General features: G+C 49.3%; 1 protein-coding gene across 2 annotated transcripts in view; it reads left to right on the forward strand.

Annotated features, from left to right (window-relative positions):
- Positions 1-24,346, forward strand: part of SPNS2 (SPNS lysolipid transporter 2, sphingosine-1-phosphate) — an 86,086-nt gene that overhangs the window by 30,456 nt on the left and 31,284 nt on the right. For both annotated transcript variants that reach the window (XM_053275587.1, XM_053275586.1), the window contains exons 3-4: positions 11,791-11,927; positions 23,609-23,760. In XM_053275587.1, the coding sequence (XP_053131562.1) occupies positions 11,791-11,927; positions 23,609-23,760 (289 nt within the window). The remainder of the gene's footprint in view (positions 1-11,790; positions 11,928-23,608; positions 23,761-24,346) is intronic.

The raw sequence follows: 24,346 nt of genomic DNA on the forward strand, positions 1-24,346 counted from the left end.
GGTCCAAAATATGGCAGCCCGTTTGGTTTCCAGGGTCACCTGGAGAGACCATATCATGCCTGTTCTTCATCAGTTGCTGGTATGTTTCTGGGCAAAATATAAAGTGTCCCAAGCCATTTAGGACTTTAAAGGTTAAAACTAGCACTTTGAAATGGGCACGGAAATGGACAGAGCCCTCCCTCCCTCCAGAGGGCCTTCAATGGAGCTGCAAAGACTCACCAGCTTTGCTTTTAATAATTTTTAAATGGCTTTGATGTTTTGTGTCAATGGCTTTCATGATTTGTAAATGGTTTCAATTCACGTTTTATGTTAATACTTTAAATGGCTTTTAGTTTGGATTGTGGACTGCCCTGAGCCATTTATGGAGGGGCAATATAGAAATAAAATAAAATAAAAGGGACACACATTTGGTATCCGGTCCCATGCACACACAGTTCTGCAGCCACCAAAGGACTGCATGTTTTCATATGGCTTGAGCGGACTCTGATTGCAAGATCTGCGGCCACGCGTCCCACTCCCCTCCCTTTGATTTGCTTGACAGGTATCTCTCCGACTCTTGAGGCTCAACAAAGGTTAGGCTCAGCCCAGTTTTGCAAAACACACAATCAACCTACGGAACTCTCTGCCACAAGATGTGGTGACAGCCTGCAGCCTGAATGGCTTTAAGAGGGAGTCTAAGTCAATACCTTAAGTGGCACAGTGGGGAAATGCTGGACTCTCACAAGCACAAGGTTCCTGGTTCGAATCCCTGCTGGTACTCTATCGGGCAGCAGCGATATAGGAAGATGCTGAAAGGCATCAGCTCATATTGCGTGGGAGGAGACAACCGCCTTGGGATTGTTTTAATGAAAGGCGGTATATAAATTTAACAGTAAATAAATAAATGGTCAACCCCTCCTGTAGTCTGCCAAAGAAAACCGCAGGGCTCTGGGTGCCAGGAGTCGAAATTGGCTTGAGGGCACACTTTAGGCATGCCCCCCATAGGCATCTGGTGGGCCACTGTGTGGAACAGGATGGTGGACTCGATGGGCCTGATCCAGCAGGGCTGTTCTTAGGCTCCTGGTTTCAGACATTTCCAGAGATTTGAAATAACTTCAGCAGCGGTGGGGGGAGGGAGGGAGCCATGCATGCCCCTCGCCAGGGGTGAAGGAGATGGTTCCCCCGGCCCTTGCAGTTCTCAGCCACACGCTTGTAACTGTGTCTCGGACGGAAGGGCTTCTGCGTGCCCAGCAGGGCAGCATCAAAGCGGAGCATGCCGCGGAGGTGTGGGTCTGGCTTCCGATCGCTGGGGAGGGCGGCCTGCTTCCCCTTTTCACGCTGGTTGCAATGTTACTCCACTTCCCCCTCATGTTTTCTGTGTGTGTGCGCGCACGCGCGCGTCCACAACTCCTGCAACCACGGCCACCCGTCGAAAAGTCAAAGGTGATAAGCTGCCCTCGCGGGAGATGCTGCCAGGGGTTGAAGCTGGGGCAGAGGCCTTGGGGGCTGGAGGTGGCCTTCTAGCCATCAGACTAGTAGCCGTTGTAGATGGCTAGTAGATGCCCCTCTGCTGAACTTCAGCCCTACAAGGGTATCAACCACCTTTTAATGGGGGGGTTCTCTTATATTTCGCATCCTCCCGTGGCTGTTGGTGTGTGCGCGCATGTAAGAGAGAAGGGGGTGGGCACATGGGTTAGAGAGCGGGGGGCGGGGGCGCATGGACCAGAGTGGGGGGGCTGATGCGCAGGGGGGCTGGTGGGCGGGGGGGCGGGTCAGAGCCAGGGGGCCACTGTGCCGGCTGGCCGGTGGGCGCATGGGCCAGAACGGGGAGGGGGCTGGGGGCGGGCCAGTGCCTGGGGGGGGGCTAGCGGACATGGGGGCCAGGTGGGGGCAGCAGGCACACGGGAGAAAGAATCATTTTCAAGTTGTATATAAATTGCTTTCATAATATACAACCACTTATATACCATTTTAGAACAACAACAACAACAACAACACCGTCCACGTCGGTCTATTGGTCTTCCCACTGGTTCTTCTGTCGCAGATCTTCTGTGGAGATCTCAGTTGACAAAATGGCAGAAGGCCAATGAGCATCAGAATCTGCCTTCAGACCATGCGAGTTAGACCTCGGTGAGCAGACAGGCACATCGGTCAGGGCAGACATCACAACTGGCCTTGGTTTGCGTTCCGCTGCCGTCGTGCAGAATTCTTTTGAGGTCCACGTAGGCAGGGGGCAGGGGGCGGGGGGCATGCACCCGCCTCCGAGATTTAATTGTGGCTCCCTGTGACGCCTGAAGCATCCCGCTGCCTCTCTGACCACCAGATCCTGGGGGATACCTGTGGGGGTTCTCTGGTAGCCTGCTTTGCCTTATCCAGACCCTCAGTCTGATCTCGCCAGACAATCGGTGCTTGTTTAGAACCGTTGCTTGCTTAGGATTTGGAAGTCGAGGGTTAAAAATGTGACTGTGGGGATGATTCTCTTACTATTTTTGTCTGCTTCTCTCCCTGCTGCCCCCCCCCTCGTGTAAAAGTGTATTTCCCAGCAGTTCCCTTTGATACAATTACTCACATGGTTTAAAGAGAAACCCGGAAGTGGGGGGATATCCTTTGCTGAAACTCCCGGGGGCCGTTGCCACGCCAGGGCCATTTTCCACTCTGATTGGCGGAGCTTCAGGCCAAAGCTTTTTCTGACCCCAGCAATCTGCATCTCTTTAACAGGAAACGCCAGACTTCGAACCCGAGACCTTCTACATGCCAAGCAGGGCTAGGAACCTAGGAAGCTGCCGCATACTGAGTCAGACCCTTGGCCCATCTAGCTCAGAATTGTCTACCCAGACTGGCGGCAGCTTCTCCAAGGTTACAGGCAGGAGTCTCTCCCAGCCCTCTCTTGGAAATGCTGCCAGGGAGGGAACTTGGAACCTTCTGCTCTTCCCAGAGCGGCTCCATCATCCCCTGAGGGGGAATCTCTTGCAGTGCTCACACTTCTGGTCTCCCATTCATATGTAACCAGGGCAGACCCTGCTTAGCAAAGAGGACAAGTCATGCTTGCTGCTACGAGACCAGCTCTCCTTTGCATGTACCATTCCTCCCTTTCCGGGGGCAGCTCGTCCACGAGGCAACTGCCTCGGGCATCCTAACATGTCCTCACCCCACCTGGGCATCGCCTCACCTGTTTGCCGCAGGTAGACACTCTGCTGTCCTTCCTGATCACTGAAGGGATGGATTGGGCCGCAAGAAAGGCGGCTGGAGAGGAGGCTGGTGTTTAAAATCATTCCCCACGGTGACTGACGATCAGGGTCTGGGGCAGCACTGTCTGACCCACAGGCCGGACCCCTCTCCGTTGCCACTGATGTGATGATGGCGTGGCCAGGGGGCTTCGCCAAAGTATCACAGGCCTCAGTTCAGGCAGCGCCAGGGATTCAATGGGTGCTGTTGCTTTGAAGCTGCCCTGCTGAGTTCAGAGCCTTGGTCCGTCTGGCTCAGCGTTGTCTTCCCTGATTGGCAGCAGCTCTCCAACATTTCAGTGAAGAGGGCTTTCCCATTTGTGGAATAGTGGTCAGAATCAGAACTAGGTGACCCGGGTTCAAATCCCCGTTCAGCCACGGAACTCACCCTGGGCCGTTTTGTGCAAGCTAGCTTTCTTGCTTCCTCCTTCCTTACTTAAAGGTAAAGTGGTGCCGTCGAGTCGGTGTCGACTCGTGGCGCCCACAGAGCCCTGTGGTTGCCTTGGGTAGAATACAGGAGGGGTTGACCATTGCCTCTTCCTGCGCAGTATGAGATGATGCCTTTCAGCATCTTTCCTATATCTCTGCTGCCCAATATCGGTGTTTCCGTAGTCTGGGAAACACACCAGCAAGGATTCGAACCAGCAACCTCTTGCTCCTCCCTGCTGCGCCTTTCGGTGGCTCCTTATTTACTTACTATTATTTATATGCCAGTGTGCGTTCTTTTTTTTAAGCCTACCACTTGGAGAACCTGTTGTTTGAAAAAATGAAAGGGGTCTCAAAGCAAGTTTGCTTAGGAAAAGGATAAATAAGAAAAGGCAGTGTTGAAATGAATGGAGGACGTTGTAATGAGATAAAATTCTGCCATGAGTTATTTGGGGGGAAAGGTGAAATAAAAATGTAATGGATACTACTACTATTATTTATATGCCATCCCGGCCTCCCACCCCCAACAGAAATGGTTCTCAACACAGTTTATAGGGAATAAATAAAATTTCTCCATTTAAGCCGGAGATGTTGGGGATTGAACCTCTGTGTCCCCTCTAACAGGGATTCCCAGATGTTGTGGTCTACAACTCTCAGAACCCTCAGCGGCCGTGGCTTTTGCTTGGGTATTGTGGGTGTTGTAGGCAACAACATATGGGAATCCCTGTTAGAGGGAACGATGCCTGCATCCTTTGCATGCAGAGGAGATGCTCTCTCACTGAGCTCGGGACCCCTCACACGGCAAATGGCCCTTCCGCTAAAGAAGCCCTGGCACTTTGGGGTGATACTAGCATGAGATTAACCACATAAGGCAGAGGAGCCAGGCTGGCGGGAGCGGCGGGGAGCAGCTTGATGTTCAAAACACATTTCACACATGTGTGCCCGGATTTCTCTCCAGTCAGATCCTGGCTTTGTGGGAAGACCTTGGGAGCCCCCTTAGGGGATGGGGCCGCTCTGGGAAAAGCACCTACCTGCTTGCATGCAGAAGGTCCCAAGTTCCCTCTCTGGCACCTCCAAAGTACAGCTGAGAGAGACTCCTGCCTGCAACCTGGGAGAAGCCGCTGCCAGCCTGGGTTGACAATACTGAGCTAGATGGAGCAAGGGTCTGACTCAGTATATGGCAGCTTCCTATGGGACACTGGGAAAAAATTACTAAAAATATTAAAAAGCAATGAATCTCCTCTCTTTCCTGCCTGTCCATAATTTCGATTGTATCCTCCATTTTCTGTGGGGGTCCCCCCCTCACCCTGCAGCGAATCAGTGCCACCTTGATTTTTCTGACGGAGGCCTGGTGATTGGCAGCTCCTTGGATGAAATCACTGAGCCAGGACTTGTGGGTAGAAGCGCGTGAAGGAAGGAGCGAAAGGAGCTTGGAGACAATGAACTGTATTTCCCTCTTCACATAATTAAAAAAGAGAGAGCGAGACGGAGAGGAAATTCCAACCACATACGGAAAAAGAACAGAGCAAGCCAGAGAGGGTAGCTCCAACCCACCTGTATAGGGCAGGTCGGCCATCCCAAGCCAAAATAGATACATATCCTAGATCGCTAATTAAACCTTTTCCTGTGTTTTTACCACAAATGCGGTGGGAGGGTGCATTTTTCAGACTTTTGCTCCAAAATAGCACCCCAGATCTGTCTGTTTCGGGGAGTAACTGTCGCCTGGCAGGGCGTCGGCGTCCTTGCGTGTGTTATTCTGGTCCAGCTGCCCTTCGGAGCTGGGGTTGGGCTTTCACCCCGCAAAGCCGCACCCAGCTCCATCCTCGGAATGGAACCTGACGTCTTTTTTAGGTGTGTTTCGTGGGGTGGGGTGGGGGGTGCTTAAATATGTATTTATTTTTACATATCCGTCCTGCTCTTCCTCCCAGGAGCCCTGAGCCCATGGTTCCGTTTCTCTTCGCAACGGCCCTGTGCGGTAGGTTAGGCTGAGAGGGAAGTGGCTGGCTCAGAGCCACGTGGCTGAAGGGGGGGATTTGAACTCGGTTCTCCCTGGTCCCGATCCGACACTCTAATCCAGGGCTGTGCCACTTTGTCCCTTCAGTTCTTTTTAGACTACAGCTCCCAGAATCCTCAGCCACAAGGGCCCAAGAGTCGGGGATGTTGGGAGTTGACGTCCAACACCTGCAGGAGGGCTGAGGTTTGGCCGCCCTGCTCTAACCACTAGACCATGCTGTGTGATTCATGTTTCTAAAGGTGACTGCCATTTTGGCTTATTTAATGTGGGGATAGCTGAGGTTGCCCTGTGCTGTTGGATTGCATGAATCAGAAACATATTTCCTGTTTTCCTGTTCGTTTGAGTGTGCCAGAGGGAAGAGCTGGAAATACTTTGAATGAAATCAGTCCATCATTCAATAAAAATCCAATCAGCCGGGGCGGGGTGACGTTTAAGAACACAGGAAGCTAGGAAGCTGCCGTTGGTCCATATAGCTCAGTACTGTCAACCCAAATTGGCAGCGGCCTCTCCAAGGTTGCAGGCAGGAGTCTCTCTCTCTCTCAGCCCTCACTTGGAGATGCTGCCAGGGAGGGAACTTGGAACCTTCTGCATGCAAGCAGGCAGATGCTCTTCCCAGAGCGGCCCCATCCCTGAGAGGAATATCTTGCAGTGCTCACACACGGAGTCTCCCACCCAAATGCAAACCAGGGTGGACCCTGCTTAGCAAAGGGGGCCATTCGTGCTTGCCTCCTCTGCAAGACCAGCTCTCCTCCCTTTCTGGCTGTCTTCAGAATGCCATCCATCATTTCCTAACACCGTCCCAGGAATTGATTTGTGGCTAACAAGACGGGCGGGCTGGCAGGCAATCTGGCCGAGCGTCATTGAATTTGTGGAAGAGTCAATCAGTGTTTTGATGGTCGTGTGTAATTGGAGGCGTCTCTGGGGTCTTCCCGTGGTAGGTTTTGACCTTTCCCCTACCCCCGATCTCCTGGGTTCCCTGTTTATTTCTGTGTTCTGCCTGCATTTTTCTCCTCTCTTGTTCCACGCTGTGGCTCCTTTTTAATCCACTAATCATCGATGAAAAATAGATCTGACTTTCAAATAGAAGGGGAAAGATCAACGCAATATTTTGTACAGCAAAAGCTCACATCTATTTTAGCCAGCTCGTTCGAATCGGAGACAGGCGATCTGGATCGATACGCTCTTCTCTGCTCTGACTTCGTCCATCTGTTTAAATTCTGGCCTGCTTAGCCCGTTAATTATTTATTCTCTTTCATTTCCTCCACTTGTTTACGGCCTCTTCAGCGGCAGGACTTCATAATTAACTGTTTGAATGGAAGATCACTGTCCGTCGTGTCTTTTAATGACTCTCTCAACTTCCATCTCGAGAAATAAAAAACCAAAACATCCATTTGTAGGGCAGGTGCCAGTGGTTACTTAGCTTATTGGCTTGATTAAAAACAAAAACACTTATAAGCCAAAAAAGGTGCCCTCAGTTTTTCAGGCAGCTGATTTGGGAGGAGGGGAGGGAACAAATGTATTTTTTTAAAAAAATCTACAGAAGGCAGGTAGAACTTCTTGGAAAATTCAACATCTTGGAAGAGGCACTCCCTGTTTCTCACCCAGAAGGAATGCATCTTCTAAGATGTTGCCTGCTGCTGTGACGCACCTGTGCAGAAGCTAAGCACCGTCTTACAAGAAGTCTTCTCCCTTTTCTCATACATATAGGGGAATGCCTGTGCGGATGGTAAGCACTGTTTTAGAAGAGGTCTCCTCCATTTCCACAGATAGGAGTGAATGCCTCTTCCGAGGCCATGGCTACTGTGACACCCCTGTGTGGAAGGAAAGCGGTGTCTGAGAAGAGGCATCCCCCTTTTCTCACACATAGGGAATGTCTCTTTAGGCAAATGCATGGAGGACATGTCTCTCAATGGCTGCCGCTCTTGAGGGCACTGTGGAGCCTGCACATTCAGAGGCTGTATACCACTGAATCCCAGTTGCTGGGGAGCAACGACAGGAGAGGGGGCATGCATTCATCTCTTGCTTGGGTTTCCCCAGAGGTGTCTAGTCCACCCCAGGTGGGAAACGGGGTCCTGGGCTGGATAGATCCTGACCTGATCCAGCAGGGCATTTTCTAGTGTTCAGGTTCTTCTGATAACGTAAGAACCTTTTGTGTCCTGCTCTTCTTATGTTCATGTGTGGCTTTAAGATTTCTGTTATTATTTCTTGTTTACACAGTCAGACAGGTGTTATTGACTGGTTTGTTTTATCCAGACATCGAGTCCTGCCCAAGGACCTGGGATGGCTGAATTTTATTATCAGTGTTGTTGCTGTTATTATTATAGATATTGTCGCAGAATATAGGCTGTTCCCAGTAAAGCTGCTTTTTGTAATTGGCTGATGGTGATTTCTGTGGCCCTTATGGTGTTGAGGTGCTCTTCAAGTTGTTTTGGAATTGCGCCTAGGGCGCCAATGACCACTGGGATTATTTGGGTCTTTTTCTGCCACAGCCTTTCAATTTCAATTTGTAGATCTTTGCATTTGGTGTTTTTTTCTATTTCTTTTTCTTCTATTCTGCTATCCCCTGGTATTGCTTTGTAGATTATTTTGACTTGTTTTTCTTTCTTCTCGACTACAGTTATATCTGGTGTATTGTGTGGCAGATGTTTGTCTGTTTGTAGTCGGAAGTCCCATAATATTTTTACATCTTCATTTTCTTCAACTTTTTCAATTTTATGGTCCCACCAATTTTTGGCTACAGGTAGCTTGTATTTTTTACAGATGTTCCAGTGTATCATCCCTGCTACCTTGTCATGCCTTTGTTTGTAGTCAGTCTGTGAGATCTTTTTACAACAGCTGATTAGGTGGTCCACTGTTTCATCTGCTTCTTTACAAAGGCGGCACTTGCTGTTTGTGGTGGATTTTTCTACTTTTGCTCTTATTGCATTTGTTCTTAGTGCCTGTTCTTGTGCAGCCAGTATTAAACCCTGTGTTACTTTCTTCAAGTTGCCATTCTTAAGCCATTGCCAGGTCTTGGTGATGTCTGATTTTCCACTTATATTGTGCAAATATTGACCATGCAGGGGCTTCTTTTTCCATTTTTCTGCTCAGTTCTTGACTTGTTCTTTCTTGTAGGCCTGCTTTGTTTGATTGGTGTTGAATAGTTTCTTGTTCTTGACCATTTGAAGTGCATCTTCTTCACTGTCCTTTATATATTCTTCAAGGCCTCTTTTCTCCTCCTCTACTCTTTGATGGACTTGCAGCATTCCTCTTCCACCTGAGCTGCGAGGGAGGTATAGCCTATCGACATCACCGCAGGGGTGCAGAGCATGATTGATGGTCATGATTTTCCTGGTCTTACGATCTAGCATCTCTAGCTCTGCCTGGGTCCAGTCTATTATTCCTGCAGTGTATCTGATAACAGGTATAGCCCAGGTGTTTATGGCTTGTATGGTGTTCCCGCCATTGAGTTTGGACTTGAGGATTTTTCTAACTCTCCTGCTGTATTCACATCCAATTCTTCTTTTAACTTCAGTGTGTTCAATGTTAGCCTGTAGAATGCCCAAGTATTTATAATGTTCTTTCTATTCCAGGTTCTTGATGTTGCTTCCATTGGGCAGTTCTATTCCTTCAGTTTTTGTTATTTTTCCTCTGTTTATTATTAATGCAGCACACTTGTCTAGTCCAAACTCCATTGCTATATCAGTGATTCGATTTCTGACTGGGACTTTCCATACAACCTCAGATCGTCCATGTACAGCAGATGGTTGATTTGACTGGATGTTTTAGATGTTTGGTATCCGAGGCCTGTTTTGTTTAGTATTTGTGAAAGTGGGGTCATGGCGATTACAAACAACAGAGGGGATAGTGAGTCCCCTTGGAAAATGCCTCTTCTAATGTTAACCTGTCCAAGTGTCTCGCCATTGATTGTTAACTGTGTACTCCACATGCTCATTGCTGTTTTTATAAATACCTGAATGTTTTTGCTGACACCAGTTGTTTCTAAACATTTTAGTATCCATGTGTGAGGCAATGAATCGAAGGCTTTCTTGTAGTCAATCCATGCAACACTTAGATTTGTTTTTCTTCTCTTGCAATTTTCTAAAATCATTTTGTCAATCAGCAGCTGGTCTTTTGTGCCTCTGGTGTTCGGGCAATTTCCTTTCTGTTCAACTGGAAGCTGTTTGTTAGTTAATAAGTGTTGCATCATTTCATCTGCTATTATTCCACTTAATAATTTGAACATGGTTGGCAGGAAGGTTATCGGTCTATAATTACTTGGAACTGCACCTTTTGCTGGGTCTTTCATGATGAGATGAGTTTTCCCAGTTGTTAGCCATTGTTCAATATCACCTCCTTGCAAAATGTGATTGAACTGTTTTGATAGTTGTTTATGAAGGCTTGTTAGGTGTTTAAGCCAGAAGCCATGCAGTTCATCGTCGCCTGGTGCAGTCCAATTTTTAATTTTCTTTGCTCTTTCGCTTATTAATTCTGGTGTTATTATTAGATCATGCATTTGTTGGTTACATTTTTTACCTCTTTCATCCAGCCAGCTTTTTTATTATAATCTATTGGATTGTCCCATAATTTCCCCCAGAATTGCACTGTTTCTTCTTCATTTGGTGTTCCTACGTTTCTTGCAGTTTCTCCTTCTATGCTTTGGTAGAAACGTCTCTGATTCGACTGGAATTGGAGATTCTGCCTGTGTTGTGTAATTCTGGCTTCGTATCTGCTAATCTTCTTTGACACAGCTGTTATTTGCTGCTTTATTATTTCCAGGACTTCTCTAATTCTCCTTGAATCTAGGTGGTATTTTTGGATCAGATACTGTTTGGTGTTTTCATTCTTCAGCTTCTTGTCTTTCATATCTTTCAATTTACTAGCATCTGATCTAAGCCTGGAGATTTTATTTTCTAATCTAATCTTCCATTTAGGTGATATACTGCTTTCTTTTTTTACAGGTCCACTGATCTTATATCCGAGCTCTTGTGTTTTTATTGTTGCTGCACTGTACATTAGTTGGTTTGTTTCTTGCAAATTCTTGGTTGTTATTTCTGCAAGTGCAGCATTGACATCTTTTAATGCCTGAGTGAGTTGTTTTCTGGCAACTGTTTTTAGTGCTGGAAGTCGAACCCTGGTGGTTGTTTGGTTCATGTGCTCCGTTATTTTTTTGCTTTAGTTCTTGTTGCTTTTCTGTTAAATGGCATTTGGGTTTTTGAGGTGAAGGCAAAGGGGAGGTTGCCTGGTTTTGATTTTGGAACAGTTCAGCAACAGTGGCACCCTCTGTTTCCAACACCTCCTCCACCTGCGCCTGAGCAATTTCTTCAGTTGGTGGTAATTCTTCTTCCATATCTTGAGCCTGTGTTGCTCTTTGCAGTTCTTCCAGCTCAACTCCTGTGAATACTTTATTTCTTATTATGAATCTTCTCTGGTCTGCTAGCCTTTGTTCTGTTATTTCTGTATCTGGATGCTTCTCTTTCCAAATTTGGTACATTCTTTTTAAATAAGCTCTTCTAGTTGGACTAGACTTGTAATAGCAGATCATTATTTCCTTGTTGGCATTTTTTGTATATTTTTTTCGGTTAAGCGACGTTTCTTCCAGTAACATTGCAGTCTCCATCCCTGGTTGCTCAACTGAAGATCCTGAGTCCTGTTGCCCACTTGCCACCAGATGTCCAGGGACTATAGCACCTGGTGCGGTCCTTGTTGACCCGGGCGACGACCAATCCGGTATAGATTTATTAAAGTTACGTCTCACCATATTGTTGATGGGAGAGGCACTCATCGTCTGGCTCCTCTGGTGATCTATTATTATTGTTGTTGTTGTTGTTGTTGTTGTTAATAATAATTCACTTTCTATACTGCCTTCCAAAAATGGCACAGGGGTGTCACCAGTAGCCATGGCCTTGGAAGAGGCATTCCCTCCTATCTGTGGGGAAAGATTTAAGAGGAATTCTTGGAGATTCCTCTTCTCTTCTAGCGCTTGCCAGTGTGGGATTATGGTCTTTTTGCAGACAGTTGGCCGCCTGTGATGTGGCAGGATCCTTACCCACAGAACACAGGATTAGCCCTGGGTTGGAAGTCCCCAGAAAAGAGGGTGTGTGCGGAATCCTTCCCGATGGAAACCAGATTCAACCCCTCTTTCCTCTTTCTCCTTCTGCTCTGCAGTCTTCATCTGCAGCTTCATGGTAGCAGCCCCGATCTTCGGTTACCTTGGCGACCGTTTCAACAGGAAGATTATCCTCAGCTGTGGAATATTTTTCTGGTCGATCATCACTTTCTCCAGCTCCTTCATCACCAAGCAGGTAAGCCCTTCACAGGGGGAACGGGAATTCTGCGGCTGGTGCTGGGCCCTGCTGGCAGCAGCGTGTGAGTCACGGGTGCTGGGATCATGAGAGTATAGGTAGGAGGGCCCTTCCTGAAATTCACAAGCCACACTAGCCAATTGGGTTGTTGACACTGACTGGCAGCAGTTTTCCTGCAGTTTCAGATGCGAGTTTTCCCCAGCTCTGACTAGAGATACTGGGGATTGAACCCTACTTTCGTCATGCAAAGCAGACGTTCTGCCACTGGACTATGGGCCCATCCCCTAAACCATAGGAACATAGGAAGTTGCTGTCTACTGAGTCTGACTCTCATTATATCTGGCTCAGGATTCTCAACACGGACTGGCAGCTGCTCTGCAGAATTTCAGATGAGAGTAATTTCCTGCCTGACCTGGAGATGCTGCCGGCAGGACTTGAAACTCGGAGCTTGGGCATGCTAAGCAGATGCTCTGTCACTGATATATGGCCCCAGTCCCAAAGGTGGCATACATGGGTCTCCCATCCAGGCACTGACCACACCAACAGTGCTTGGCTTCAGCAAGGTGGCTGTCGTCCGGAATATAGGAAGCTGCTTCATGCTGAGTCTGACCTTTGGTCCATCTAGCTCAGCATTGCCAACACTGACGGGCAGCAGCTTTCCAGGGTTTAAGAACATAAGAACAGCCCTGCTGAATCAGGCCCAAAGAAGACTAGAGTCCAGCATCCTGTTTCACACAGAGGCCCACCAGATGCCGCTGGAAGCCACAGGCGGGAGTTGAGGGCATGTCCTCTCTCCTGCTGTTGCTCCCCCACAATTGTTACTCAGAGGCATCCTGCCTTGGAGGCTGGAGGTGGCCTGTAGCCTTCCGACTAGTAGCCGATGACAGACCTCTCCTCTATGAAGTTATCCAAACCCCTCTTCAAGCCATCCAGGTTGTTGGCTGTCACCACCTCTCGTGGCAGAGAATTCCACAAGTTGATGATGCGTTGCGTGGAAAAATACTTCCGTTTGCTGGTCCTAAATCTCCCGGCAGTCAGTTTCATGGGATGACCCCTGGTTTCAGATGGGAGTCTTCCCGAGCTCGACCTCCACCACTGAGCTGTGCCCCCTGGCCAAGAAAGCCGTGTCCCCAACTGCCTCCCTTTTTGCCAAGAACTATTCCTGGATTCCTGTCACTTTTCTTTGCTCGCTGCCCTTGCGAGGCATTTTCCAGGGTTCCACTCCCTCCCCAGAGAGCCTCTAGAAGTGGAAATTTCCAAGTGGGGAGCAGACCAATCTCTCTAGAGTGCACATATAAACGCATGCGCATTGGCCCCAGTTGCCTGCTTGCGCAAGCGCACTGATAGGTTTCAGTCCCTGCAGCTGCTGTGCCACATGTTTGGCGCGGGGTTTGAAAGTGTTTGTTTTCCAAGTGTATCCTTGGACTAAAAGAACGCCTGGCCTCTCACCTTTTTAATTCGACAGCAGGCGGGGGACTGCAGAGTAAATAGCAATAGCAATAGCACTTACATTTATATACCGCTCTGTAGCTGGAAGCTCTCTAAGCGGTTTACAATGATTTAGCATATTGCCCCCCAACATTCTGGGCACTCATTTTACCGACCTCGGAAGGATGGAAGGCTGAGTCAACCTTGAGCCCCTGGTCAGGATCGAACTTGTAACCTTCTGGTTACAGGGCGGCAGTTTTACCACTGCGCCACCAGGGGCTCATAAAAAAAAAAAAATTCTTTTTACTCCAGAGGCTCCAAGGTATTTCTGAAATAAAATTAGAGGTCTCCGCTTCAATATTCAAGAGAACTTCATGTAAGCTTTTGCTCCAAATAGACTCAGACAAGATGACAAGTATAATGTTCTTGCAAGCGAACTTTGTGTTTCTACAAAAATAAGTTCACTTGCTGCAGAAATATGAATTCAGACATATTTAGGAGAGGGAATACATAACAACTATTACAATTAAAAGAGTGCTATTCCCCAATTTATTCTTTCTGAAAAGTCTCCAATACAATTCTCCCTTTGAGTTTACATTACTGGCACAGAACTATTACTGCCTTGTGAAACCTGGCAAGAGATGTATTCTGCTTAGTGCTGATCTTATTTCCCAAGCAGAAGATAAGAGTGGAAGACCCACCAACATCGCTTGATTATCTTATATGTTCTGGACCTAAGATATATCCCAGAAGCGTTTTCCAAAGCTGCACAATACAACCCTGGTTTGAATGTGATTTCTAGACACAGATTTGCCAAGTCCATGAATTTGGAATCATAAGATGTCCATTATTGTTATATGGTCAGCCAGCTTGGATTAAAAAGGGATCCTGACAGAAGCAAAGGCAGCAGGAGTGGCCTTATCTAGGTCACAAATAACACGGGGGGGGGAGGAGTCATTCTGCAGTGATGCTCCATATAGAAATGAATCTTGCCAGTTGACAGGCCATGAGGCTTACTGCAGAACATTTGTGTTCCTGTGGGCTTGGGGAAATGGGAGATTCCATCTATTTTTCCTTGCTCTAATTTCTACAACATCGATTCATCATCGATTCAGCCATTGGTTATTCTTGATCCTGGGCGGTCTTTGGGGATCTAAGCAAAGTTAGGAACATAGGAAGCTGCCGTATACTGAGTCAGACCCTGGTCCATCGAACTCAGGATTGTCTGCACAGACAGGCAGCAGCTTTTCCAAGGCTGCAGGCAGGAGTATTTCTCTGCCCTCTCTGGAGATGCCAGGGAGAGAACTTGGAACCTAGATGCTCTTCCCAGAGCGGCTCCATCCACCGAGCGGAATATCTTCCAGTGACCACACGTGAAGCGTCCCATTCAAATGCAAACCAGGGTGGACCCTGCTTAGCAAAGGGAACAAGTCATGTTCGCTACCACAGGACCAGTTTTTACTAGCTGATGCTGGGTTGTCTGTTATGAGAAAAGGATCCAGCTTCTTATTTTCTGCCATCAAAGTACGTGGCAAGGTCATACCTCCTAACCCTAACCCATATTTACCCAAATACAAGAAGACTCTGAATTTAAGACGAGCCCCTTAAAAAAATAGAGGTTAAAAGACAAGTTCTGCCCTTACTTACCCCAAAGGAGGAGGCCTCTGAATTTAAGATGGCCTCCTAACTTCTAACATCAAAGAACTTGTGGGGAATGTACTTTAGATAAATCCAGTAATAGTGCTGAATTGTTCCGAGCTTGTGTTTCCATTTTTGACATCCTGTGAATTTTTGTCTATGCTGTTGTTTTTTATTTTATTTATTACATGTATATCCCGCTCTTCCTCCAAGGAGCCTAGAGTGGTGCACGTGGTTATGTTTCTCCTCACAACAACCCTGTGAGGTAGGTTAGGCTGAGAGAGACACGCCTGGCCCAGGGTCACCCAGTGAGTGTCATGGCTGAATGGAGATTTGAACTCGGGTCTTAGTCCAACACCCTAACCACTAACAAATGTCTTTGTTATGGCTATGACTAAACAAAATGATCTGACTGTTGAAATGCATGCCAACATCCCTCTGTTCCTGGGCGAAATGTGAGGAAATGGTCCACACCGTCCCTTTCTTTTCTGCGGCCGGCCAGAAGTTAGTTTAGGTGTGACTCTGTGTGTGCGCACGCGCATGGAGAAGGTGTCTCTGGCACCTAATTTTGGGCGGCTAAATTTAGCGCCAGCCGGCAACCTATGATGAGTGATGCGACCTTGTCATGAGGCTTGCCTGCCAGTACAGGATCTTTCCCGCTGCCGGCACCGTTCTGGAGACCTGTCACACACACACACCCCGGCACGCATTCCTGGGGAGAGCGCTTTTCAATCACAGCACGGCTCTGTGGAGTGATGGTTCCCCTCCAGGGCTCCGGCCGGGCCAGGCTCATCCCTGTAGCCTGCCTGCATTCCACAGGTTGCCCGGATCCCCATCACGCCCTGCCGGGCGGCTAACCAACCACCCGCCCACCCTGCAGCTGTGTCCTTCCTCCTAAATGGCTGTGGCAGCGTCATAGGAAGGGGGAGGAAATGGCAGGCCGGCTGGTCACCCAGGTGGATTTCCCAGCAGTGATCCTGGCTCTCGTGTTAAGGTTTTCTACAAGGGTGCCTCGTGGCCTGAGTTCAAATCCCCCCTCAGCCGTCAAGCTGGCCATGAGCCAATCATAACGAGGCCAGCCCCTGCGAATTCGGCCAAGAGGCACCTTTTCAAGGGGAGGCTTTCTTGCATTGAGCAATGGAAGAGCAACCAGTGGGGGAGGCTAGGGTGAGCGCCCCCCCCCCGGGAACATTTCTCTGCCCCCCCTACTAAATAATATATATAATTATTTCAGAAATAATTTATAAGTATATAATTACTAAGTAGTTACAATTATTTCATAAATATTTGGAAACAATTTCACAGAACAGAACTTTATTACAGGCATAGACCGATATACAAGAAATACAAACCATGCATTTATAAATTTAGATTTCTGGCTTGAAATGTCTTAAGGTGGCCTTTAAATGATTTTAACGGCTGAAATGATTTAGCCTGGGTTTTAATTGTTCGTTGAGTTCAGTTGTTTTTATTTTGGGGTCAACCGCCCTGAGCCTTTTTTTTTTGGTGGTGGTGGGGGGGGAAGGGCGGTATAGAAATCAATCAAATAAATAAATGATGCAAATAATTGCATTATTGCAAATGATGTCGCCGGCCGGAAGCTGTCGGTCCCCCACCTTATTTTTTGCTCCCCCACACAACTTTTAGGCTGGTCATTCCAGCATAGCATCCCTCCAGTGGTTCTTGTTGGTGTGTGTGTGTGTGTGTGTGTGTGTGTGTGTGTGTGTGTGTGTGTGTGTGTGTAGATTGTGAGCCCTCTGGGGACAGGAAACCATTTTCTCATACCTTTTAGTTGGGCTAACAGCTCACTGTGTACACCTAAAGCTGCCTCCGATTGAGTCAGCCCATTCGTCCGTCTCGCTTAGGATTGCCTGCCCTAGCCAGCACTGCCTTTCCAGGGTTTCAAACCAGGGTCTCCTCTCCAGAGAGGAGAGCCGGTCTTGTGGGTCGCAAGCATGACTGCTCCCCTTAGCTAAGCAGGGTCCACCCTAGTTGCATATGCATGGGAGACTTCATGTGTGAGCACACTTGTGGCAGCCAGTGTGGATGGTCCCCTTTGCTAAGCAGGGTCTACCCTGGTTTGCATTTCAGTGGGAGACCACATGTGTGAGCACTGTAAGAGATTCTCCTGAGGGGATAATGGGGCCGCTCTGGGAAGATCACTTGCCTGCTTGCACGCAGAAGGCCCCAAGTTCACTAATAAATGTGTTAGTCTTCCAGTCTCTTTGTTGTGTTTCAGTGGTAAGGGCCATGCTATGGAAATAGGCGAGTATTCCAAAAGCATTCCTGGTTGTTGTTTCCCCCCCGCCCATGTGTCAAACGCCAGGGGGGATGCCTTCACCGTTTCACGATTGCAAGCTCCAAGCAGAGGATTTCCTCCCTTCAGTGTGTGTGTCCGTTCTGAATGGAAGAATCTCGGTTTGGGGAAAGGTAGTCCTTTTTCATTTGGCCACGGTTCCCCGAGGATCTCACGTGCCACTAGCACAGCCCTCCATGTTTTTCCCCAACGTGGCCACGTTGCTTTTATTTCAATTTTAACATCTCCCCTGCCCCGTCCCTTCACCTCTACCCATCTGGCAGATGTGTCATGAGGGAGCGTTGAAGTGCTTAATATGCAAGCAATTAACAGGAAATCTGGTGGAGAAGGTTGGCATCATTGCATCCCCTTGCTGGCGTAGCCAGATGTAAGAATTGCTCCCTTTATTGTTTTTCGGGATCCTTTTGTTTCTGGAACTTTGGCAGCGAGCAAAAGCGCTTCCCATATTCTGGAGGGACAGGGTGGCGTGAGAACGTTTGGCCTCTTTGGGAATCCCCACAATAAATCGAATTAATACCTCCTTGCTACCGGAAGGTGTGGGGATGTGATGGTCAACTACGTCAGCTGTCTTTCAAAGGGGATATGGATGGAACTGTTGGCTATGGTGATTCAATTGAACCTCCATGCTCAGAGGCAGTATACCCCCAACTGTTGAGATTGGCAATGTGTTGAGAGCCGGTGCCGATGTACGAGTTACAGCAGGGGTGGGCAGCCATAGCTCTCCAGCTGTGGTTGAACTACAGATCCCATCATCCCCAGTCACAATAAATTGTAGCTGGGGGTGGTGGGTGCTGTCGGCCCCATTATCCCCAAAGGGGAATATCTGACAGGGCTCACAGATGTAGACTCCCATTCAAATGCAAACCAGGGCTGACCCTGCTTAGCAAAAGGGGCCCATTTGTGCTTGCTCCCCCGGGACCAGCTCTCCTCCCACAGTGCCGTGCCCAAGTTTCCAAACTGCTTGGGGGAAGGAGCCCTCAACTGCAAAGACGTTGGCCTCAGCCTTCCAGCACTCTCTCCGGGACCTCTTTGCAGGCTCTGTCTTGCATCACGTGCAGTTCCTCCTGCTCCGTGACCTGGGATTTGGAGCTCATGTGCTTTCAGCGATGGCAGGACCGATGCCTCTGGACTTTCGGCATACCGCGGCGGATTACAGCTTTATCAGTGGCCGCGAAACCTCTTGGAGAACAGTAGCGTCGTTCTCTTTTTGTAGAGCCATCAAAGAGGGCATCTGTAGGCTTCTTAGAGTGTGGATTACTCGCTTGGGCAGTGTGAGGGCTTTGGGGTCTCTCCCCCACCCCCTCCCCCTCATACCTTTTGAAAACCTGAACCTTGAAAACAAATTATGTGGTGAAAGCATTCAGAAACAGGGGAATGGTCAGGAAAGACAGATGGCAGAGAAACAAAGATGGATGAAACATAGGAAGCTGCCATACACCGAGTCATACCATTGGTCCATCTAGCTCAGTATTGTCTTCACAGACTGGCAGCGGCTTCTCCAAGGTGGCAGGCAGGAGTCTCTCTCAGCCCTCTCTTGGAGATGCTGCCAGGGAGGGGACTTGGAGCCTTCTTCAGCCCTGAGCTGGATGGACTTACGGGGCTGTCCCAACAGAAGGCAGCTTTGTAAGCTCATTGGGGGTATCTGTAGCTCAGTGATCGGGCATGTGCTTTGCATGCAGATGGTCCCACATTTCAATCCCTGAAAGCAGCTCCCAGAAGGCTGGGAGACTCTTGCCTGAAGTCCTGGAGAGCTGCTGCCAGTCAGTGCAGACAACCCTGAGAGAGATGGAGCAAGGGCTTGACTCAGTAGGCAGCTTTGTAAATTCACAGGCAGCATCCATAACTTGGTGGTTAGAGAGAGTATCTGCTTTGCATGAAGAAGTTCCCAGGTTCAATCCTCGGCAGCATCCCCAGGAAGGGCTGGGAGAGACTCCTGCCTGCAACCTTGGAGAAGCTGCTGCCCATCAGTGCAGACAATACTGAGCTAGATGGGCCAAGAGTCTGACCTGGTATAAGAGAGCCTCCTATGTTCATTTATTGTGGGGAAAATGGGGCCGTAATTCAACAGTAGAGCATGCAGAAGGTTCCAAGTCCCCTCCCTGGCATCTCCAGGTAGGGCTGGGAGAGACTCCTGCCCAAAACCTTGGAGAGCCGCTGCCAGTCAGTGTTGAGCATCCTGAGCTAGATAGACCAAGGGTCTGACTCTGCATGCAGCAGCGTTCACGGTTGCTCTCTGCCGCTGCAGTGCTGTTTTCTTCTTTTAAAAGCAGCACAACGATCTTGTTGGTGGTGATGTGATCCCACCCACTCAGAACTACGTAGCCAGTCTGATTGTATCGCTGTGTGCCACTGCTCCAGATCCAGGCACCCCCTGCTATCAAACGAGGCATCTCATGTCCTGGAGGATGGATTCACCGCCTAGAGATTTACATATCAGGCGGTATAAAAATATGATTGATAAATTGTGGAGAGACCTCGGAAGTAAACACCTTCCCGAAAGATTTCCAAAGATGGGCAATTCCAGGAGGCAGCCATGCCTCCATGGTCAATGCCTGTGGCGGTCTGACACCATCCCCAGAGCCATCTGAAGTGTGAGAAGACACCCCCCCCCCGCAATACCACACTGAACCCAGGGAAACAGGCTGTTCTCCGACACCTGCAAAATAAGGCACAGCCCCTTTAAATCTAGGCATTTTCTCTCCAAGTGGGGAGGAGCCTGGGTCACCCATCACACTGCAGGGCGTCAGACTATTGCTGGAGCAACATCCCAGGTTCTCTGGTTCTTGCCCTCCCTTGTAACTAGTCTCGTGCTGAGCTATCCATGGTCCTGACCTCCTGCAAACTAGCCTGGATTTGTGATGTGCTCTGCTTGGCTGATTCCCCACCCCACCGCCTGCCGCTTCCATTATGCAACAGGGCACTCTGCCCCCCTCCTCCCCGCCGCACTGATGCTTTAGAATTTAAAAAAACAAAAGATGAGATTTCATCCCTGATCTCCTGTGTGAAGCAAATATTTGTCCAGGGGCTCAGACAGTGAGATTTCGAATGCCATGAAAAATTCAAACTAGGGATGCTGCTGAAAATTAGGGGGCGGGTGAGTGGAATTTGAAAAGAATGTCCGGGTTTCTCGCAAAGAGGAACATCTGAAATTTTTCTTAGGCATTTCCTCCACATCTCTAAAAATGCAAACCCCACTTCTTCCTGGTCGGGACTAGCTTCTCTAGCCCCCACACTCCTGGTCCCTGCATTTCAATCACAAAGTGTTCGAAGATCGAGAGCACAGGTTTTTTTAGTTGAATTGCTGAATTATAATTTATTCCCTCAGCAGGCGTTTTCCAGCCGTGGAAAAAGCTCCGTCCTCCCCTTGTTACCTTCGAGCGCTTCTGTGATCTCTTCCCCCTTTGTATGAAACGCTTCACGCTCGGTCAGGGGACAGGGGAAACTTGACTCACCTTCAAGCATGGAAGCATATTTTCTTTTCACGCAAAATTAAACCCACTAAATGCCGTCTTTTCGGGGAGCTTTCCTTTCTTTCTCTACCGCCATCGCCTCCATCGGCTGAAATACGTTGGTAGGGCAGAAAATAATCCTCTCTTGCGCTGATACGGAATTTGTTCAGAGCGGATACTAAACTGACAGCATGAGAACCATACATACCAGTTAGGGATGCGCCTGAATTGCGGCCTTCCCAAAAGGCCATGTATGGTTGTGGCCATCAGCTGCACGGCGGAGGAGCAGGTAAAGACCTGCATACATCCTCCTCAAAGCTACCATTCCACACACACCCCCGCCAACATGTTTCGGGTGTGGCCACCTGAATCGTCTCTAATGAGGTGCTGAAACGATTCAGGCACATCCTGAATACCAGCAACCGTTGGCCAGATAGCGGTCGCCATTTCTTGCGTCTCAAACAGGGCTGCTCAACTTCGGCCCTCCTGCAGATGATGGCCTACAGTTTCCTTAATCTCTGGCTATTGGCCGCCGTGGCTGGGGATTATGGGAGTTGTAGTCCAAAAACAGCTGGGGGGCCTGCGTTGAGCAGGCCTAGAGGTTCACTGGGGATGGCGTTACATCGCATGCTCTGTAGCAGTGAAAGGAAGGCCAGGGCAGTTTGGGGGTCCTTCCCACCCTCCACATTTCAAGCCAAATGTTGTGGGAGAATTTCTAGCTCGGAAGTTGCCAGCGGAGTGGACTAGTACCCCTAGGGGTTCTTGAAAGGCGCCCACGGGGTGCTTAGAGCCCTCCATTCCCCATCCGCGGATCGCCAACTTGAAGCCGACGTGCTCGCTGCAGAAGGGGAGGGAGAAGGGTGAAGCCCCTCCTCCTGGGCTCCTGATTGACTGGCTGAGTGCTGGAGCTCAGCGGGTCCCTCCCCTCAGCCTGACTGACAGGTTTCGGGAAATTAGCACTGAGTACTCCCACTGACATTAATGAGACCAGGAAACTCGTGAGTAATGTAGGGTGGGTGTGAGCCAGTGACTGGATTAGCCTCTCTCGGAACTGTAGCATTTAAGTAAGTGTGTGTGTGTGTGTGTGTGTGTGTGTGTGTGTGTGTGTGTACATGCACATGCACATGCACACGCACACAATCTCTGTGGGGTACTTGAGCGTAAGGTGTGCGATAGAAATGGTACACTTGTTTTAAAAAAGGTTGTAAACCCCTGTTCTAATTCCACTCAAATTAAGAACATAGGCAGCGGCCTTCTACTGAGTTTAGAACCTTGGTCCATCTAGCCCAGTATTGTCAACCCAGACTGGCAGCGGCTTCTCCCAGGTTGCAGGCAGGAGTCTCTCTTGGCCCCTGTCTTGGAGATGCTGCCCGGGAGGGAACTTGGAGCCTCAGATGCTCTTCCCGGAGCGGCCCCATCCCCTAAAGGGAATCTCTTCCAGTGTTCACACACGTAGTCTCCCATTCAAATGCAAACCAGGACAGACCCTGCTTAGCCACAGGGACAATCCATGCTTACTCTCCCAAGACCAGCTTTCCTTCTCAGTAGTTCTGGTTGAGAAGGGTGCCTCCGTGGTTTTTCCATTGTCATTTTTCATTCTTGTTAGGCCTGGCTCATTTGCTCAGGACATGCTTGGGTGAAAATTATGCTCCCTCTGAAATGACTCTTGGCTCCCATCCAGTCCTGGCTTCGGCAGCACTCCAGAGTGGTTTGGTGGCCCTGAGTCACGAGCTTGGCCTTTAGGACTCGGCCCCACGCACATCTGTCTCCAATAAGATGAGGAGAGCAGGAAGGCGCTTAATTATACCTGTAATTATAGGACGCTTGGTGACCTTTCAGTTCTCGAAATAGGTATTGGTGGAAAACTGCTGGCACTCCAAGGAGGAAGGGTGACAGCAGAGAGGAACTGTGTCAGACCCTTGGTCCCTCTAACTCAGGATTGTCTTCACAGACTGGCAGCGACTTCTCCGAGGTTGCAGGCAGGAATCTCTCTCAGCCCTCTCTTGGAGATGCTGCCCGGGAGGGAACTTGGAGCCTCAGATGCTCTTCCCGGAGCGGCCCCATCCCCTCAGGGGCATATCTTCCAGTGCTCACACACGTAGTCTCCCATTCAAATGCAACCAGGGTGGACCCTGCTTAGCAAGGGGGGCCATTCATGTCTCCTCTCCTCCCTTAAGCTCTGTTGTGCAGGGTTAGCCGAGGTGTCAGGATGGTGCTTTGAAGGGAAAACGTCTTTCAGCACAGTTTAAAACACAGGTGGACTCACCGTAGAGAGGTGATGGTTCCTGGTGGCGTAAGGAGCCCAACTTCAATACCCATCTTAACTTAACCTCAAGTGAGACTGGGGAAACCCCACTTCCTGAAACCTTGGAAAACGGCTGCCAGTCAGTGTAGACAGTACTGAGCTAGGCGGACCGAGGGCCTGACTCGGGATAAAGTAGCTTCGCACACCTGCAGAGGGGTCCCTGGCCGATGTGTGGTTCGAAGAGCAGGCCTCGTGATTCGTAGCTTGGTCTCTTAGCCAGCATGGTGTAGTGGTCAGAGCGTTGGGCTAGGCCCAGGGAGACCCGAGTTCAAATTCCCTGTTCAGCCGTGAAACTCCCCAGGTGACTCTGCGCCAAGCACTTCTCTCTCAGCCTAGCCTTCCTCACAAGGTTGTTGTGAAGATAAACCTAACCATGTGCTCTGCTTCTCCTGGGCTCCTTAGAAGAGGAGCAGGGTGTAAGCACAGCAAATAAATAAACAATAAATAACCTTTTCTGGTGGGCTGTATGTGGACCACAAAGCCTTTTAAAATAGCGCTGTTAAAAATGATATTGGGTTGATTTTTCCTCCCTCCTTTCCTCCAGTATTTCTGGCTCTTTGTCCTCTCGCGAGGTTTGGTCGGCATCGGTGAAGCCAGCTACTCCACGATCGCCCCCACCATCATCGGAGATCTCTTCACCAAGAACACCCGGACGCTGATGCTCTCTGTCTTCTACTTTGCGATCCCTTTGGGCAGGTAGGCGCCTCTGGTTAACTCTCTGCGCCCTATGTTCAGGTTGGTTTCTCAAGGTTGCCGGCCTGCCTTTCCACACAGCGACCTCCGAGGTAGCTGTAAAGCACGTGCAAAGCAATCTGGCTTGCCTCCGAAAGAGGCAGTCGCGCAGACTGTACCATTTTAGTCGGCGGGCAGCGGTGTGTGTGTGTTTTAGGGATGTGCATGGAACCGGTTTGGAGGCCCTTTCTTGGCCTCCGAACCAGTTCGAACAACCACCGGTTCGAAGTTGGGGGGTTGACTTTAAGGGCGGGGGAAGGTCTACCTCCCTGCCGCCCCGTTCCCTTGTAGGACCCTACATCAGCGGAAGTAGCCGACGTGCCTGTGCGCACGCACATTGGGTGTGCACGTGCAGGCACATCAGGTACTTCTGCTGTTGTAGGGTCTGATGAGGGAACGGGGTGGCAGGGAGGTGCACCCTCCCTGCCCTTAAAGTCAAACCCCCCTGCCTTCGAACTTTCCCCACCTGGATCCATGCACATCCCGTGTGTGTGTGTGTGTGTGTGTGTGTGTGTGTGTGTGTGTGTGTGTGTGAGATCTCCCGTATCCC

The sequence above is a fragment of the Hemicordylus capensis genome, chromosome 12 (genome assembly GCF_027244095.1).
Source record: "Hemicordylus capensis ecotype Gifberg chromosome 12, rHemCap1.1.pri, whole genome shotgun sequence".
NCBI lineage: Eukaryota > Metazoa > Chordata > Lepidosauria > Squamata > Cordylidae > Hemicordylus > Hemicordylus capensis.